General features: G+C 55.4%; 8 protein-coding genes across 8 annotated transcripts; 5 read left to right on the forward strand and 3 right to left on the reverse strand.

The window, feature by feature from the left end:
- Positions 1 to 143: 143 nt before the first annotated feature.
- Positions 144 to 2,986, reverse strand: CkaCkLH20_06384 (fungal specific transcription factor domain-containing protein; the record flags this gene model as incomplete). Its single annotated transcript, XM_038889101.1, has 5 exons — positions 144 to 872; positions 930 to 1,196; positions 1,245 to 2,334; positions 2,482 to 2,498; positions 2,720 to 2,986. The coding sequence occupies 5 exons, from the start codon at positions 2,984 to 2,986 to the stop codon at positions 144 to 146; spliced, it is 2,370 nt and encodes a 789-aa protein (XP_038745399.1).
- A 1,231-nt stretch (positions 2,987 to 4,217) lies between these two features.
- CkaCkLH20_06385 (protein bfr2) lies at positions 4,218 to 6,110 on the forward strand (the record flags this gene model as incomplete). Its single annotated transcript, XM_038889102.1, has 3 exons — positions 4,218 to 4,266; positions 4,322 to 4,424; positions 4,490 to 6,110. The coding sequence occupies 3 exons, from the start codon at positions 4,218 to 4,220 to the stop codon at positions 6,108 to 6,110; spliced, it is 1,773 nt and encodes a 590-aa protein (XP_038745400.1).
- A 131-nt stretch (positions 6,111 to 6,241) lies between these two features.
- Positions 6,242 to 6,634, reverse strand: CkaCkLH20_06386 (uncharacterized protein; the record flags this gene model as incomplete). Its single annotated transcript, XM_038889103.1, has 1 exon — positions 6,242 to 6,634. The coding sequence occupies one exon, from the start codon at positions 6,632 to 6,634 to the stop codon at positions 6,242 to 6,244; it is 393 nt and encodes a 130-aa protein (XP_038745401.1).
- A 2,159-nt stretch (positions 6,635 to 8,793) lies between these two features.
- On the forward strand, positions 8,794 to 10,225 carry CkaCkLH20_06387 (uncharacterized protein; the record flags this gene model as incomplete). The annotated part of the gene is made up of 3 exons (XM_038889104.1): positions 8,794 to 8,924; positions 8,975 to 9,609; positions 9,663 to 10,225. 3 exons carry the CDS (start codon positions 8,794 to 8,796, stop codon positions 10,223 to 10,225), a joined length of 1,329 nt encoding a protein of 442 aa, XP_038745402.1.
- A 1,949-nt stretch (positions 10,226 to 12,174) lies between these two features.
- On the forward strand, positions 12,175 to 13,670 carry CkaCkLH20_06388 (uncharacterized protein; the record flags this gene model as incomplete). The annotated part of the gene is made up of 7 exons (XM_038889105.1): positions 12,175 to 12,288; positions 12,423 to 12,493; positions 12,550 to 12,708; positions 12,768 to 12,874; positions 12,927 to 13,013; positions 13,069 to 13,474; positions 13,526 to 13,670. 7 exons carry the CDS (start codon positions 12,175 to 12,177, stop codon positions 13,668 to 13,670), a joined length of 1,089 nt encoding a protein of 362 aa, XP_038745403.1.
- Positions 13,671 to 14,198: 528 nt separating this feature from the next.
- On the forward strand, positions 14,199 to 15,434 carry CkaCkLH20_06389 (uncharacterized protein; the record flags this gene model as incomplete). The annotated part of the gene is made up of 1 exon (XM_038889106.1): positions 14,199 to 15,434. One exon carries the CDS (start codon positions 14,199 to 14,201, stop codon positions 15,432 to 15,434), a length of 1,236 nt encoding a protein of 411 aa, XP_038745404.1.
- Positions 15,435 to 15,611: 177 nt separating this feature from the next.
- CkaCkLH20_06390 (cell division control protein 31) lies at positions 15,612 to 16,207 on the reverse strand (the record flags this gene model as incomplete). Its single annotated transcript, XM_038889107.1, has 2 exons — positions 15,612 to 16,064; positions 16,118 to 16,207. The coding sequence occupies 2 exons, from the start codon at positions 16,205 to 16,207 to the stop codon at positions 15,612 to 15,614; spliced, it is 543 nt and encodes a 180-aa protein (XP_038745405.1).
- A 789-nt stretch (positions 16,208 to 16,996) lies between these two features.
- Positions 16,997 to 18,100, forward strand: CkaCkLH20_06391 (uncharacterized protein; the record flags this gene model as incomplete). The annotated part of the gene is made up of 5 exons (XM_038889108.1): positions 16,997 to 17,062; positions 17,118 to 17,244; positions 17,300 to 17,419; positions 17,474 to 17,698; positions 17,745 to 18,100. The coding sequence occupies 5 exons, from the start codon at positions 16,997 to 16,999 to the stop codon at positions 18,098 to 18,100; spliced, it is 894 nt and encodes a 297-aa protein (XP_038745406.1).
- Positions 18,101 to 18,233: the final 133 nt, after the last annotated feature.

Below are 18,233 nucleotides of genomic sequence, written 5' to 3' on the forward strand. Positions count from 1 at the left end.
CTTTTGATGAATGATGATACGCATTTGCCTATGATGTTTGCGCTATGCACAGAGTATATACGGGGAAATGCTGTATGAACGCAAGAAATCTGCCCACGAAGGGCAGCCGCTATCATTACATGAAGAAAACGACGAAAATGTAACTAGAACATCTCTCTAAAGTGGTAGAAGACATTGTCGACATACGGGTTAGGCATACTGGTGGTTGCCGGGGCCAGATCTGCGCTGGATGACCCTACGAAACCATCTTCGCCTGTTGAGTAGCCGTTCATGCCTACATAATCTTCGAAAATGCGGCTCATTTCCGTCTGGATGCGTGCTCCATTGTTCGGCGACGGAATACCATCAATACCGGCGATGGGTTGTTGTTGAGGCATCGCCTGTGAAGAAGATGGCATCGACGATCGCCCAAACGGCGCCATGGCAGCTGGGTTTGTCGACAGACGGCCAGTTGCAAGCCCTGCCATCGCGAGCGCCGCCGAGTTATGCGGATCCTCGTCGGGTTGGTTGCGGAGACCAATGCTAGGTGCGACCTCCTTGAGCGACGAAATGGTACGCCAGAGACGCTGTGACACCCAACTCTTTGCGGAAAGATCTTTGACAAGCTCCAAAGCCATGTAAAACTCTTCACGGCATATGGGGCTGAATTTGACCGGAGCGTGAACGGAAGCGAGGAAGAGAACGGAAATGGCCGAGGTGAGGAACTGGTGATAGAACACCTGAATTTTCCGGTAAAGGTTCGTAGTGTTGTTCAGATGGTTGAGATACCGGATCGTATCCTTCGCAAGGTCCACGACGCGTTGGGCCTGTGCCATGTGGCTCATGATACTCGTGGCGCTGTGCAGAATCGGAGTATAAAGCCAAGTACGAATCTGAGAAGCGGTCAGTTCTCATCGCCTCGGTATCAACCATTGAGATCTTAAACTTACCTGGTTGAATCGGAGATATGTCCAGACACGAAGCCTTAGTAGATTGTATGACGGGGTCGACGTGACTTTCTTCTCTTTGTCCCAGTTTCGAAGCTTGACTTCCTCCGGTACGGTCTCGTACCACTGCAGGATTTCTTGATCCAAACGCTCCATGTCCTCATGCCTAAGTTCGCGAGCTAGAACAGGTCCGAAATGAGCGACCTGACGCCAAACCTTGGCACCCAGCCTTGAGTAAGTGACCATTGCAGCGAGATATGGAGCGTCGTCCTAGCATAGTTAGTCATAGCGCCACAGTAATGCGGGAAAACAACTCACGGGCAGCGGCAGGTCTGGGTCGATCTCTTCGTCTGGGACAACAAACGGCAAGCCTGTAGCAAAAGCCCATCGTCTATCCAGAACGTACGCTGACCAGAAGCTGTTCAACGCAGTCTTCCGCTCCTCCTCGTTTTCAATGGCCATCAGACCAGTTTGACGATGAATACCCATTTCCAAGCATAACCTGGTTACTTGGCCCATGATACGCCATGCCGCAATTTCTTCGTTGGCCAGGAACTTATAGCCAGCGAGAAGACACAGGGCTGGAAGACTCGTGAAGTCAACCGGGTCCACCATCAGCTTACGGTTGGCAACGGCATCCATACTGTCGATCAGCTTAATGGCCTTCTCGCTATGGCCATGTTCCTCGACAACAAGAGCACAAGACATGACAATCTTGAGCTGGAGAGTCATGTCATCATTGATCATCGGCCTGATTCCTTGTTTCCTGGCCGACTCCATGTAAGGAAACAGGTTGCGAATATGCTCGATGACGGCCTGAATCTTGATGACGGGATACATGATGCCAACCTCCTCGTCATGTAAGCGGCTTAGACGTATCATCTCCTCCTTGGTAAAGTCCCATAAAGGTTCAGTCGGGTTCTCTTGGGGTCCTATGCGGAAGGGGCTGTCATCGAGCATCAGTGAGGGAGTACTCTGGTCCTCGCCATCACCGATGCCCTTGTAACCCATGTTGTGGATGGTGTTGTTTGCAACGTCCATATTGAAGGCCATGCTGGTGGGGCCACGGAAAGGTGCCTGCTTTGGTTGGGTCAACTCGGGCCGCTGGAGGGAAGACAGCGAGCTCGCCGGAGAGGCCTGGACGGTGCTCGAAGGGAAAGGTAATACTTTGTCTTGGATGGGAGCAAGACGCAGAGTTTCGGAACGAAGGGCATTCATGCTTTGGTAGAGGTTGTCGACCTGCTCCTGTAGCCGGGTCATCTGCGCCGTCATGGTCTTGTACTCGTCCGAGTCCTTGAAGTTGTTGGAACAGCAGTTAGGGGCGTAGAGGCACGCCAGGTTGAGGTTGCCACATCTTTGGCAGGGAGTCTCGCCATTGCACTTGATTTTGCGCCTCTTGCATTCGTTACTATGAGGGAGACGGCCGTGTTAGTGAGACCGGATGCCGGATTGGAAAGCTGACTGTATGGGTGACGACCCAGTAAGTCGGGCCATGGAATCGATCGAGTGCGCCAGGATGGTCGAGAAGTACGGAGGGAATGGAAGGAAACCTTACCAGGCGATCGATATGTACTGTCACAATCACAGTCAGCTTCCCGAAGTTCCACAAAGTTTAAAGACGGTGGACATTGCACAAGAGAGAGGAGGACAGAAAGAAGATATGACAGGGCAGAACGAGACGTGGACGGACGTGGTGGAGGCACGGGGGTAAACTGCCACGGCATAGAATGGGTTATGGGCAGTGAGAGGACGGAACGGAAGATAACGAGGACGACGACCAGAGAACTACGCACCCTATTCCGCTTGCTTCTCTGCTGCTTGGCGGCAGCGCCTTCATCCTCAGACTTCCTCTTAGAGCCAGACACCGAAGAAGCGGCAGCAGATGCGCCGCGTGCTCCCCCTGCCGTGTTCGCGGAATTGTCTCCGGGGGTCGCGGAAAGGGGAGAATGAGCTTGTTGATTGTGTGGAGAATAAGCAGCAGCAGCGCGGTCAGGCGGCAAAGGGACTGCTGTTTGGGTCAAGTAGTGCAGGTCGCTGACCTGCGACTCAATCTGATCCATTGCATTGCGATGCCCCCGCGGCTGGTCTCTCTTGCTGGGCTTTGTTTTTCCTTGAGGACGACGACAATCGCGAGATGGAGACGAGCGAGTAAGGTAATGGGTGATTTTTCCCTCCCCTTGCCAATTGCCTTACTAAGGTCAGCCAGACAAGGCACTTCCTCTGCTTCCGCGGTCCCAGGTCACCACGTGACCGGGCCGGATCCGCTATCTCCGCTGATATCTTGGCAGAGGCCCGCTATAAATGGATATTATCGATGTCTGATTGGTCGCAATCTAAAGTGCGCAGACACGATGTCGTCATCTCATGTTTGCACTGTGACATCGCGCACTTTTGGGTGCTCAACCTACTGTGCTGAAGACATTTCCAAACAGTACGAGGTAAATATCACGGCTTCATTCGCATCGCACGAGTTCAGCAATGCAGGCCGCGACTTGTCTGTGAAAGGCCTTATCGACATTGCCGATTTAGCTCATCGGATAACTCGTCCTCGGCACCCAGATCGCTTACTTATGCCACACCACCGTGGATAATCCTCTTGCAACCCGGAACCTACTTCGACTAAGTCATACCTGATCTAGGCCAACATGCTTCTAGTTTTGATACAGGCAACTCAGTTTCGGCAACGGTACTTTAGGTCTTTATCTGCGCAACGGCAATGTCGCAAAAATGAATGAATACGATTTGTCGCCTCAGCGAGTAGCTGTACATAGGACTCCCTCAGTCCCGCTGGGCTTGGTTGTTCACATTCCATGGCAACCATTGCGCGATGGCGCATGTCTACGCAGACCATCAGTTTCTCTTGTATCAACGCCCATCTCTCAACTTCCTAAAGATGTCAAGGTATGCAGAATATTACCTAGTTCAAGAAGACTGCAGGACACGATTTTATTTCCCGCCTTGGTCGTCGTCTAGGTCGTGTGCGGTGTTTTCGGTTATGTCTTCGATACCGTCTTCAGCGACATAACAATTCAATGATATATTAGAGAACTTCCCTGATTTAGAAACTTGTCGCAACACTCTTGTTACTGAGACAAATTCTCATGTGCAACTGTAAAGACCGCATCCAATGAAAGCTCAGGATGATGTTCCGCATGTGCCTTATGTAATCCCGAGAAATGGTGGGGTCCCCAATTCTGCCGCGCTTTACCGTCAAAAAGTTTCTTGAAGCCCAGAAATTTCGCCCAGTGGATTCCGCCGCCAATCGCCATACAACTTGCGACAGAAAACACAATGTCGGCCCGTCGCAGAAATTCCGACTGGGAAGACCAGGCGCCGAAGGGTATGCATCCAATGTAACTTTCTATATGAAGACTTGGACTCACACGACCTCACAGATCTCGATCCCGAGGCCGAGCACGTCGACCAGAGCGAGAACGAAGACGGCAGTGAAGAGAGCGAAGACGAGAATGCGGGCACGGAACACTACGTTACGGTCGGGTACGGAGACCACCCCTCAACAAGCATGCAAAGGCTCAAGGAATAGAGACTGACGGCCAGGACAGCAAGAGCAAGCTCCGCGAGAAGGAGGGCGTTTCCCTCGGCCCCCAATACCGCGGCGCGCGCGTCAGCCGAGATGCCCTGAACAACGAGAGCGACGGCGACAGCGACGTTTTCGAGGACGCGCAAGAAGAGTTCGACTCTAACGACGAAGAATTCGACGACCCCGAGACCGCTGATCTGGCCGCGGACGAGGCCAACGCCGGCGACGAAGACTTTGAGATCGAGAGCGACAACGCGCTCGGCGACAGCGATGACGAGAAGCTTGGGGAGTTCGTCTTCCGCGGCAGCTCGCAGCCAAAAGACAAGAAGAAGGGCGGTCGCAGCAAGAGACCCACTGCGGCTGATTTCATCTCTGACGAGGAGGAAGAGGAGGAGGATGACGACGAAGGCGAAGAGAACAATGATAGCGAGGACGATGACGATGACGAGGGCGGCATTGACCTCGACGAGGACGAAGACGATGAGGATGGCGAGGAGGTGTCAGAAGGCAGCGACGAAGATCTGATGGAAGGTCTCGAAGGCTCCGAAGACGAAGAAGAGGGCTCAGACGACGAATCCGCCGAGGACTCGGAGGAGGACTCCGACGAAGACTCCGATTCCGATTCCAAGCCCCGCCGCAAGTCCAACAAGGCCGACGCCAGAGCCGAACAGCGCAAGCTCATGAGCGAAGGCCAAAAGGCCCTCTCAGCAACCCTCTCCGCCGCCGCGCAACAAGACGCCCAAAAGGGCGTCGCCGTCCGCGAGCAGCGCAAGACCTTCGACGGCCTCCTCAACATCCGCATCCGTCTCCAAAAAGCCATCGTCGCCACGAACTCCTTCTCCGCCGTCGACACGGACGACTTCGAGCAGAGCTCGGAACCCTACGAGGCCGCCGAGGAGGCCGCCCTCAAGCTGCTCAACACCCTCGACAGTTTCCGCGCCAGCCTGCTGCCCGCGGAACTGGCCCAGGCCGGAGGCAAGCGCAAGCGCGCCGAGGTGGACGCCTCGACCTCGGACGAGGCCATCTGGGAGGGCATCCAGGAGGCCGAGGAGCGCGCGCTCAAGTACCGCAAGAAGGTCCTCGAGACGTGGTCCGGCAAGACGCGCAGCGCGACCGTCGAGGTCAAGGCGCGCAACCTCATCTCGACGCAGCAGTCCATCGTCGCCAGCCTGGAGGAGCAGCTCCTCAACGCGGACCGCCTGGTCAAGCGCACGCGCACCCCGCGCTCGTGCGCCCCGGCGCAGGTCGTCAAGAAGATCAACGAGGACCCGGAGGTCTACGACGACGCCGACTTCTACCAGCTCATGCTCAAGGAGCTCGTCGAGCAGCGCACCAACGACAACGGGTCCGCCGGCGCGGCCGCGCAGCCGACGGTGCGGTGGGCCGCCATGAAGGAGGCCAAGACGAAGAAGCACGTCGACCGCAGGGCGAGCAAGGGCCGCAAGATGCGCTTCAACGTCCACGAGAAGCTGCAGAACTTCATGGCGCCCGAGGACCGGAGGGCGTGGGAGCAGGAGGCCATCGACAGGTTGTTCGGCACCCTGTTCGGACAGCAGATGGAGCTCGGCGAGGCGGCTTCTGACGAGGAGATGGAGGACGACACTAATGCCGAGGAGGAGGGTCTGAGGTTATTCAGGAACTGAGGGGATTTGTAAAAGTTTGTGTGTATAAATGAAGATATCCCAATAGAAAGGGGCGCATCTGACTTTCTGTAATTCGACCTGCGTCTATGCACGAAGCATCTATGTCTAAATCCCGCCTCGATACCAGCATCCTATCCTACGAGAGCAACACCGATAAACAGCAAAAACAGCATGACATGCACGCCAAGATGGACAGCTGGGCCCCCAAGCGTTCTCGCCTGCTTGCTACCGTTGCCGTCTACCGCCGGACGCGCCAGGCGCACATAGGCGCGGTAACAAGGCCAGACATGCCAGAACGACAGCGATGCAGCTACCAGTCTACTCGTCTCATCGAAACCGGGTCGCCAGATAAAGACGAGGCATATCAAGTTCGTGCTCAGGAGCAAGCCGCCCAGAGACTGCAGCACCAAGCGGGCGGCGACGGACGGGCCGGGCAGCTGGTTCTCTGGTTTGAAAATGAAGGAAGACGCGGCGGCCGACTCGATGATGACGTGGAGCAGAAAAGGGAGCTTGGAGAGATGCATTGGGGATGTAGACTTCGGAGCTGGAGTTTCGGCGATCCTCCTGGCTTAGGTGGTAGTGCGGCGACGTGCATGCAGTAGCAGTATGGGGGAAAACGGCCGATCACCGAAAGGGCCGAGAGTCCGGAGACGCTGACGATCTGCCGGGGCGGCGAAATTGGAGGTCGGCGTGGAGCAATTCAATTGCCCGAGCGGGGAGACTGCCGGTGAAGACCTCCGAAGCTCGACGTTGAAGTGTTTCCGTGCTTGTCGGAGGGGTTTTTGATTCCAGTGGCCGGCGGTAGATCCGGGAAGCTTAAGTCAAGGTGACGTGAGACATACTTGGATGTGGCTGGTTTCCGACATTCTCAAGAGCTCTTCGTAGGATTCAACGCCCGGTCTGAAGGACCCTGTCTCCCGTCGTTTTGGGAGCCTAAGGTCAGCGTGTTTTGGGAGTATTTGACTGGCGGATGAGGTAGCAAATCAGGATTTATGCATAAAACAATTACACCGATACTATTATGACTGATTTATGCTGTATGGGCACTCGCAATCCCATGTCAACGACGATCTGGAAATAGGTCGCGAGAAAACAAAATAGCCGAGGCAGCAGGAGACGTCAAACGTCAAACTATCATCATTGAGCTTCAACATGCAGGGGAGCTCCCGCAGTGACCAGCCACCCGCCTTAATGCACACGCGAGCTAGGAGCTAATCCATGGATCATGACGCGTGCCGCGCACAAGGAGGCGCGCACCTTTTCAGAATACCGAGGACCTTCATCGGTGCTCTAGCACAGCGGGCTGTAGTCGTGTGTCCTCGAGCATTGTATGAGAAAAGAACAAAAGAGACTGGCAAATGGCAGAGAAATTGAGTTCGGACGGGAATGATTGTGTATCAGACGAGAGCTGTGTTGAAGTCATATGAGACGATTTTACCGTCTGTGTCAGTGTCTATCAACCCAACCAACCACTTCCTATGATGAGTTTAGAATTCACTTATTCTTCCACCTCAGCTTGTCTCAATGGAAATTGAAACCCCGGGTTTATTATTATCTATCCTATTCTTGCCAATGCATACCGACACCATCAACCTGCTAAGATGGCTGCAAGCCGCAACCCGTACTATGCAGCAGAGCTCTGAGCTTCTCGACTAGCAGGGGTAAAGCTGAGGTAAACCGCGATAAGGGCTCACCAGGCCCAGGTTCTTCTGACAGAGAGGTCTCCACTCGCGTAAATCGGCTCTCAAGATTGGATTCAGAGATGTTTCAGTGCCGGGGTCTCCTTCTTGCACCCCGTCACCTCTTCTGCTGGTTGGAACCACAAGTTCCTGATTCCACGGCGCAGAACAGCCACCCGTCCAAGGCAATCCGGCCGCTCAATGCCAGGATGAGGCAGAAGCTCCGAGCCGGGGGTCGTCGGCACGGGGCCTACCGCAATTAGCATGTAGCGGTCATGTCTGCGCTGCGAGAGAAGTGATTACGGCGGGGGAACCTTGCGAAACGAAACGGTGCAACAACACCTCCGTCCCTTCTTCTTTTTTCCTTTTTGTCGCCACGAGGAAACACGCGTTGCATGGAGCCCAGCCCCCCGGGCAAACGACACCTCCCTCCCGTCCTTCAATGACCTTGTGTCTTTGGCTCGCGGCAGCTCCCAACCCGTCTCGGCTGGGCGTTTTTGTTGAGAGGGGCAGAGGTCCCAGAGGCAGCCCGAAATCAGGAGCACAGCGCTTGTTTCGTTTGGCTTACATATGTATGCGGCCAACCCACCTCAGCTGTGCCGCCGTCACTATTATGTTTCTCCCACGCGTGGGGTCTGTCTGTCTGTCTTGCTTTCACATTGACTGACCGACTTTTCGTCTTCTCTGAAGCTGTCCGAGTCTGTGTGATCTGATTATCCGTCTCTCTGCCGTTGGCAACAGCGCACACAAAACCGTTGAGCCAGTCGTGCTGCACTGCTCGGTTAATTGGTGTAGCATCGTCCGGTGATATCATCACTCCGAATCAGCCACTGCGCATTGCAACCGGTCTCGCCCCCTTGCCGAAGTAGACCTGAACATACTTTCTGGCATCTTCAAGCACCAATCCTTCATCGTCTTGCCGTTCATCAACGTAGTGGCAGACGCCAATTGAGAAGACCGCCCACGCCTAGGAGCTACCCCTCCCCCGCACCTTAACTTGCGCCATGACAGCTCCCGATAGCTTCAGAGACCTTGGTCTCGACATCATTGGCGTTGGCACGCAGTACCCGCCATATGCTCTGGAGGCCAATTCCATAGACTACCTCAGCGAGAGGTATTATCCAGAGTCGTCTGCGTGAGTTCGATCAGCCCGGCGCATGGTGTGAAGATGCTAATACTGTTCAGGATGAAGAAGATCCTCTCCATTAACCGCTTCACCGGCATCGAGTATCGTTCGTCGATCGGCACACCCGAACACCCAATTGTCAACAAGAAAGATCCCCCATCGATAGCAGACCTGCATGAGGTTTTCATGAGCGACGGAGTCCCATTGGCGGTCAGCGCATCCCGAAAAGCCATTGAAGAAGCTCAGATCGACCTGACTGAGATCACCCACGTCGTTGCGACCACGTGTACCGACAGCGCCAACCCCGGGTTCGACCATTACGTGGTTAAGGGACTCGGACTGACACAGCAGGTTGAGAAGATTCTTTTGCACGGAGTGGGCTGCAGCGGAGGTTTGGCGACACTGAGAACGGCGGCAAACTTGGCGCTGGGCCATAAGTTCCGACGAAAGCCTGCGAGAATCCTGTGTGTCGCGCTCGAGGTCAGCACGACTTTGGTGCGAAGCGAGCTCGATAGCATCAACGAGACGCAGGAGACGAGAATCGGGGTTGCGCTGTTTTCGGATTGTGCCAGCGCAGTGGTGCTCAGCAATGGCATCGGGGACCCGACGACGCCTGTGTACTCTTTGCTGGGCTGGGAGCACAAGATTATTCCGGATACCGAAGGCGACTTGGGTTTTGATGTTGATCCCGTTGGTAAGTTGAGGAACCGAATCTTGTCCAAGGAGGGTATCTGACGTGAGCGATAGGATGGAAGGTCGTGCTCTCGCCACGAGTCCCGAAACTCGCCTCCGGAGCAGTGCCGTCAACTTTTTCAGAATTACTCGCCTCGGTCCCTTCCTTAGGGCCGAAATACCAGAACGCTGAGGACTTCGACTGGGCGATGCACCCCGGAGGAGCGACTATCCTAACCGAGGCCGAGAAGTCGATGAAGATTTCGTCGTACCATATGCGGGCAAGCTATGACACATATATGAAGCACGGTAACTCGAGTTCGGCGACGATATTCAGCGTCATGGACAGGCTCCGGTCAAAAGACATGGACGCGCTGGCGCCGGAGGGCAGAGCACGCGACTACGTGGTGGGGTGTGCATTCGGACCCGGCATCTCGGTGGAGATGTGCATGCTGAAGCGGAATCTGGGGGCTCGGGGCATCACGGGTCTAGAGACGCCGCCAGAAACAGAAAGCGAAGGTAGCAGGAGCGAAGCTGGGGACGATAGTGGAGCGCAGCTAGAGGGGCAGACGTCTTCGGGACGGGACGGGGACCAGACCTTCGTGGCGGAGGCACTGGAGAATCTGGAGCTGGACTAAGGGATGTTGGCATGGCGGGGGAATGGGGCCGGGCGAGGACAGGCGAAGGTATATACGATGGGAGGCGGCGATGTAAGGATGCATACCCCTGACGCGATGGCGTTGTTACGAGAATACAGCACACTGAGATTTGTTAGTCTGATTCGGCCCAGCCACGGCAGTGAAAGGTGATGATTGATATTGGAGTAGATGCACTACTTACTTGACGAAATGGGACGGGTTTCGAGAAGCTACCACGATTGGCCAAACGTTATCGAGATGTTGCAGAGCCATGACATGGCATATGCAGGCTCGTGGTTTGAGACCGAGATGGAGGTCGTGTTAGAGGCGGGAAGGCGAGCTCTTGGAAGTGGAGGTCACGATATCAAAGACACGAGATGAACCGAGAATCCTGGAATTTCTCCGGCAATGAAGGAAGGCATCGCGGAATGGCAAAGGGTTGACCGAGGAAGAGGACCCGGCCAGCTTCCCGTTGTGGATGTTGATTCTTCGGTTTTCGGCGGACAGAGGGTCGAGGATGGTCACGATCCCGCATCTTCCCGGGCTTCGGCAATGTTGTAGGCGTTAAGGCTGGGGTGGACAAGCGCCGATGGAAGGATGAGTTCATGTCCGGGGGATGGCATCGTCATGGAGCGGCGCGATTGGTTGCGCTTTTCCGGGGCTCGGCTGCATGAGGTAAAGGAATTGGCGAGAAGAGATCCGATGGTGCATTGGAGCCGGGATGAGGGTCGTCGAATCCGGGTCTGGGTGCGGCGGAGATTTGTTGATGCGGTGGGTGTTGGTTCTCTCGTCCCCTTCACGATGCACATTAGTATGAATCCAATGAAGAACGGTCGATTATTACACACCTTGAAATACACCGAAGAGCTCGGTGAAACCCCCTGGCTTGGACTTGTCTGTTTTTAGAAACCGAGTCATTGATATCCACGGGCTGGACAATAAATATCTCAACAAGCAGAATAAGGCCGAGATGTCTGGAGAGGGAAAAGTCAAATGCCATGACAGTCAGCAGTCTGGGCAGCGGTCTCGGTGGTCGACAGAGAGAGCCTGGCCCGTGCATGTGCTGCTCAACCTGGAAAAGCACAGGGCAGCAAGTGGTTTAATCCCTGTAGCGGGTGGGGCTCCAGCAATTTTTTGACGTCAATTGGACGATGAGTGGGGGGAGGGGTTATTCGCGTTTGACGTGGACGTGGTAAGAGGGGCTCTGTGATTTGGTAAGACACAGTGTATCCTTAGTGTAAGAACCTGAGGGAATGTGAAGGGAGGTAGGTACTTTCTGCCATGTATCTTTTCCTTCCGACGCTGCCCCTCAACAAGTCGTCCGGGTTGAGACATGAAAAAAGACGTTGGCTATTGTTGGCGCTCTTCGGTGAGGGATACAGCAGAGACGGTTTCTGGTTATTGCAATAGAGCCACTATTTTCAAAGTCAATTGGCACCAATAGCTCTGGTAATGCGATTCAAGGGAGACCATATCGCAGAAGATGGACTGCCCCTCGGTACATGTCTGTCGCAAAACCAAATGTACCTATTGCTGCCAAAAGTGACTTGAGAAGAGCAAAGAGTGACAGGGAAGAGGAGCTCCTCATGTACCTCCCCTCCTGCCTCCATCTTTCGTGTCCCCCCCAGCTCACTCACCTCATGCAACCGCGACCCAGCAAAAGGCATCCGCCCTGTCCACCTGCTGCCCGGACGGAGTCGTAACTGGAGCAATGAACCAGGTCCCGGTCTACCTACCTGCTCAGGTCAGCCCGAGTAAAATCCCGCTTGAGGAGCCAAACATAGTTAACCCGTCCACGTCCACCGATTCTGAACTTTCTTCCTGAATCTCTCCTCCTCCAGTTTTCACCTACATCACAACGTTTTGTCCCTTCGTTCCACGGACAGTCGCAACAGACATAACTCCTATCCGCATCACCGATACCAGATTAGATACCCCCGCCATCCACCATGGGTCTGATGCAAGAGCTTAACCTGAAGCCCGGAGTCATCTACGGCGATGACGTCCTGAAGCTGTTCAACTACGCCAAGGAGAAGGGCTTCGCCATTCCCGCCTGCAACGTCGTATGTCTTCCCCGTCAGCCCGGTCTTGATGGTTCTTCTTGCGTGTTGGCTGGCGATGCCCGCTGCCCGTGAAGAAACCAGACGGGCCGGGAAAAGAGGGGTGGTGATAATCGGCTAACAACCCCGCCTCCCAGACCTCCTCTTCCACCGCCGTCGCTGCCCTCGAGGCTGCCCGCGAGGCCAAGTCTCCCATCGTTATCCAGACGTAGGTTGACGCTCGATTGTAATACTTGGATTCGGTCCCTTTCTGACGTCTACCAGCTCCCAGGGTGGTGCCGCCTACTTCGCCGGCAAGGCCATTCCCAACTCCGCTGAGGGCCAGGAGGCTTCCATCGCCGGTTCCATTGCCGCCGCCCACTACGTCCGCTCTATTGCTCCCGTCTACGGCGTCCCCGTCGTCCTCCACTCCGACCACTGCGCGTGAGTCCCTCGCACTTCCATCAGTTGCGTTGTGCGCACAGAAACTGATTCCTTCGCAGCAAGAAGCTCCTGCCTTGGCTCGATGGCATGATCGCCGCCGATGAGGAGGAGTTCAAGCGCTCCGGCACTCCCCTCTTCTCCTCCCACATGATCGATCTCTCCGAGGGTTCGTGACCTCCGAAATGTCCTCGCCCTGAATCGAAACTGACAAGCAACAGAGTCGGTCGCCTACAACATCGAGACTACCGCCAAGTACCTCAAGCGCTCTGCTCCCATGAAGCTGTGGCTCGAGATGGAGATCGGAAGTAAGCTGCGACGCTCTGATCTGTGCTTTACACTCGCAACTGACAACGCTTTTAGTTACCGGTGGTGAGGAGGACGGTGTCAACAACGAGGATGTCGACAACAACTCCCTGTACACTCAGCCCGAGGACATCTACGCCATCTACCAGGCTCTGTCCCCCATCTCCCCCTACTTCTCCATCGCCGCCGGTTTCGGTAACGTCCACGGCGTCTACAAGCCTGGCAACGTCAAGCTCCACCCCGAGCTGCTCGGCAAGCACCAGGAGTTCGTCTCCCAGAAGCTTGGTAACGGCGACAAGAAGCCCGTCTTCTTCGTCTTCCACGGCGGCTCTGGCTCCTCCGTTGAGGAGTTCCAGAAGGCCATCTCCTTCGGTGTCGTCAAGGTCAACATTGACACCGACCTCCAGTGGGCTTACCTGGTCGGTATCCGGGACTACGTCACCAAGAACATTGACTACTTGAAGTATGTCTCCTCCCTTGTGAACGGCCGCAAATAGTCGCTAACTCCCAGCAGGACCCAGGTTGGTAACCCCGAGGGTGCCGACAAGCCCAACAAGAAGAAGTACGACCCTAGAGTCTGGGTTCGTGAGGGTGAGAAGGTCATGAAGGACCGTGTTAAGCAGGCCCTGTTCGACTTCAAGGCCGACAACGTTTTGTAAGGGATGAATTAATGGGTGATACCTCTGCAGGGACTGGACCGGGATGTAAGGTCAAGCTCTGCTCCGTGGGATGAAGTTGTCCGAAGACGCACCAACCTACGTAGCTTTTTCAATGAAGTAAAACAGTAAAAAAACAACAATGTCTGAGATATCCCACGTGGAAATTCTGCCGCGCGCTAAAGGACAACAAATGCGACGCCACGGTCTCTCGCCTAGAACTAGGGAGGTACCTGCTAGATGCCTTGGGATGCTGGAGTCTGCTCAACCGCCGCAACTCTAACCAAAAGCGCATTTTATAAGTATTAGGTATTCCACACCCTTGCCCAGAGGTGTTCGGCTGCAATCTACCCCGGTCGCCCGTGCTGGCTTCACGTCAGCACAGTTGTATCACTGCAGTCACCACCCCGCCTCTCCTTCTTCATTGCTCACACTCACAATCCACTCATACTCACGCCTCTACGTCTAGTGAGTTCTCATTCATCTCAAGATCATTCTGGGTCTCAATATTCACGACGGTAGCACCTCGCAATGGCTTCAGCTTGGGGCCTCTTGCGCCGCAATTACGTCACGCTTAATCCGCCGGTCGCCCCCCGACAGGATGGAGCTCTCCGTTTCGGTATTCTCGGCGCCGCCAACATCGCTCCTTTGGGGATAATCATCCCGGCCAAATCCCACCCGGAAGTCGTAGTCCAGGCCGTCGCGGCCCGAGACCAGAAGAAAGCCGCTGCCTTCGCGACGAAGCACGGCATCCCTGACGTCAAACCAGACTACCAATCCATCATCGACGACCCCAATATCGACTGCGTCTACATTCCCCTCCCCAACGGATTACATTACGAGTGGACGGTCAAGGCCCTCAAGGCTGGAAAACACGTCCTCCTGGAAAAGCCGTCCGTCGCCAATGCCGCCGAGGCCGAATCGCTGTTCAGGCTACCGCTGTTGAAGGAGCCCGGTGCCCCGGTGCTCCTCGAGGCGTTCCACTACCGGTTCCAGCCCAGCTGGCAGTACTACTTGACCCTGGTGGACGCGCCCAACGTTGAGCATGTCAAGGCGAGTGCGTTCCTCCCGTGGTTTGTCATCGCAAGCGATGATGATATCCGGTTCAAGTACGACCTCGCAGGCGGCGCCTTGATGGATCTGGGGACGTACACCATCAGCGCCATCAGGCAGACGTTCAAGGGCGAGCCGGAGGAGTGTCTGGACGCCAAGTTCCAGACCATGGCCGCCCCGGAGGAAAACGCGGACCATTCTTGGAAGATCACCTGGCGCATGAAGAGCGGCGGGACGGCGGAGGCGGAGGGCACGCTGCGGGGTAAGATCATGCAGTTCGGACCGCCGAGGCTGAGCGTCACGCACAGGGAGACGGTCGTCGAGGACGCCAAGTTGCCGATCGGGCAGGAGAAGACGCGGAAGCGGAAGATCGAGTTTGCCAACTTCATGCTGGGGTGGATCTGGCACCAGATCGACGTGGTGGACGAGTTCGTCATCAAGAACAAGAGCAACGGGTCGGTGGTGAAGAGCTGGACGGAGAAGCAGACGAAGAAGGCGTACACCTTCCGCGAGGCTGGTATGGAGGGTGTCGGAGAGGAGCATTGGTTTACGTACCGGCACCAGCTGGAGCAGTTCGTCAACCGCGTCAAGGGGCGGGAGACGAGCACTTGGGTTGACGGGGAGGACAGCATTGCCCAGATGAGGATGATTGATATGGCATATGCAAAGGCGGGTTTGCCGTTGCGCAAGTCGCCTGGGGTTACGATTGCATGATTCACGGCCGAGGCTGCTCATGTTTTGGGAAAGTCGTAATTTTTGCTGCTTTAGTGTAGTTGGATCCAAAGTATCAATGGGTATGAACTCTTGAGGGACGAACCCCTCGTATAATGGAAAATACAACACCTCTCCTCCTCCCCTCGCATCTCCCCCTCGTAAGCCTACCTACGTGATTCAACCCCGACTGAAACCGCCCTTGGCAACCTCGATAAACTCCTCCTTGCTCACCCAGCCCTTGCCGGAGATGTCGGCCATGTCAATCATGCGGCGCATGTCGGCGTCGCTCAGGGTGCTGTTGACCTCGGCGCACACGGCGCGCAGCGAGTCGAGGGTGATGCGCCCCGTGCCCCTGGGGTCGAACATCTTCCAGGCGTCCTCGGCCTCCTCCTGGGGGTCGCGGCGCATGAGCATCCAGGCGGCGATGGCGGAGAAGTGCTCCTGCGGCATGCGCAGGCGCGACGGGCTGCAGGGCCCGCGGGTCGGGTCGTGGTCGTGGGGCGGCACGCCGTGGGCGAGCAGGAGGGCGTAGGTTTCCGTGCGGGCCAGGTCGAAGCCGATTGCGCGCAGGGCGAAGGGCCATTCGCGGGCGTTGAGGGAGCCGAGGCCTTGTTGGTCGACTACTTCCCACTGGTAGACTGTTAGGTGACTTGCGAAAACAAGTAGAGGGGAATGCGGCTTACAGCTTCTCTGATGTTGTTTTGCCAGTCTGTCGGGAGGGCGGCCAGGTCGCGGCGGCCTTGGCCCATGTCGAATAGTGAGGCTGTCGTCATTGCGGCGGGTTGTGTGTGTGGTGGGTGGAATGTGATGTTCCGGGTATCTTTTGAAGTTGAATCGCGCCGGTCGTCGGGCCCGAGACTCTCGGAAGGCAAGTCGGGGGCAGCGGCGACTGAGAGTGAGACTCAGCTCCGGTGGCTGGGTGTGTGAGAGAGCTCTCTTGGAGCACCGGAATGCGACAAGGTTCGGGGTGGGGCAAGCTTTCGAGAAGTTCGTCAAACGGGTTTTCTCTTTCCTTTTCGTGAGATCCCGCGGCTTTTCGTGTGGAAATCGCCTCGGGGGTGGTTGTTTGGCTGAGAGAAGCTCAGCGAGGTTCACGGTTCGGTCATCTCATTGCGAAGTCGAGCGCGGTGAGAAGAAGGTGAAGCGGTATCCAATGGGAAAGCTCAATTGACGGGCGATGCGGGGCCGTGTGGCTGGGAAACCATGTCACGTGGTCGTCAATCGATCGGGAACAATGGGTGAGCTCGACGTTTTTGCTTTGTTTCATTTTCGTTCGAATACGAAGGCCTGTTGAGGCTTGGGATTCAAACTCGGCATGTCTGAATTCGTTGTCGAATTTGTCCATATAAGTTCTGCGAAGTCATTGTAAAAAGCTGTTCCCTGCATGCCTGCCGAGGATGTACCGACTGAAGACTTGGTCCAGGGTGTAACCAATCACTCGCATCTTTGACCAGACATCAATCGCCCTTGCTCCGAGGCATCGAAGACATCGAATCTCCCTCACCATTTCGAGATTTTGTGAATATCAGGGCGCGAGTGTATCGTAAGCGAAAACTGGTGCGATGAAGCCAACATCATTTCGCCCGTTCCAGTCCACTCTCCGAGTGCTGGGCCATGAGAACCCCCTAGTAGGTAGTATCTCTCTTTTGAAAATCACCAACACCACATTGACATACCACTTAGGGTCTGCCAAAGTCTGGCACGCCGCCACACTGGCCAAGAAAGCCGGTGCAACGGAAGATTCAGGGTGTCAGTAAGGTCATTGCCGTATCATCCGCAAAAGGAGGCGTTGGCAAGAGCACGGTCGCAGGTGAGAGAAAAAAAAACCACATGTCGCAATGAGGAGGTTTTAATGTATTCTTCAGCGAACTTATCACTGGCGTTTGCGCGGCTTGGCTACCGCGCAGGTATCCTCGACACGGATATCTTTGGCCCGTCAATCCCGACACTTTTCAATCTGTCTGGGGAGCCCAGATTGTCACAGAGTGAGCCCGATAGAGCAACTTCCGAGACGAGACTCCTACTGACATCCTTTTCAGACAACCAGCTGGTGCCAATGACGAATCATGGAGTGAAGACCATGTCCATGGGATACCTTGTGCCGGAGAACGACGCAGTGGTATGGCGAGGGCCGATGGTCATGAAGGCTATTCAGCAACTGCTACACGACGTTGAGTGGGGCAGCTTGGATGTTCTGGTCCTGGACCTGCCTCCTGGCACAGGAGATACACAATTGACCATCACACAGCAGATCATTCTCGACGGTAAGCTTGATCCCGTGAGGCAATTCATTATACTCATCGATAATAGGTGCCGTCATCGTCACCACACCTCACACGCTTGCTGTCAAGGACGCGGTCAAGGGCGTCAATATGTTCAAAAAAGTCAACACCAACATCCTAGGACTGGTACAAAACATGTCACTCTTCAAATGTCCGCATTGTCACGGCGATACGCATGTGTTCGGATCCAACGACAGAGTCGAGCGCCTGTGTAGAGAACACAAGATAGACTTTCTGGGTGACATTCCACTGCATCCGTCAATCGGCGACGACGCGGATCTCGGCAAGCCGACTGTGGTGTCCGAGCCGACGAGTGAGAGAGCGGAAGCGTTCCTCAAGATCGCCCAGAGCATCGCGCCCAAGATCGATCTTCGCTCGCCCTGATCCATTTGCTGCGCACCGGGAGAGCAGCCGGCGTGAGTGTAGGATACCCTGTGCAATCAAATGTTTAGTCAAGAGGACTCGAGATCTGGGGAGTTGTGGGCATCTCATGTATTTGTATCAACAGTCCCTCTGC

This window comes from Colletotrichum karsti, assembly GCF_011947395.1.
Source record: "Colletotrichum karsti strain CkLH20 chromosome Unknown Scaffold19, whole genome shotgun sequence".
Classification (NCBI taxonomy): Eukaryota; Fungi; Ascomycota; class Sordariomycetes; order Glomerellales; family Glomerellaceae; genus Colletotrichum; species Colletotrichum karsti.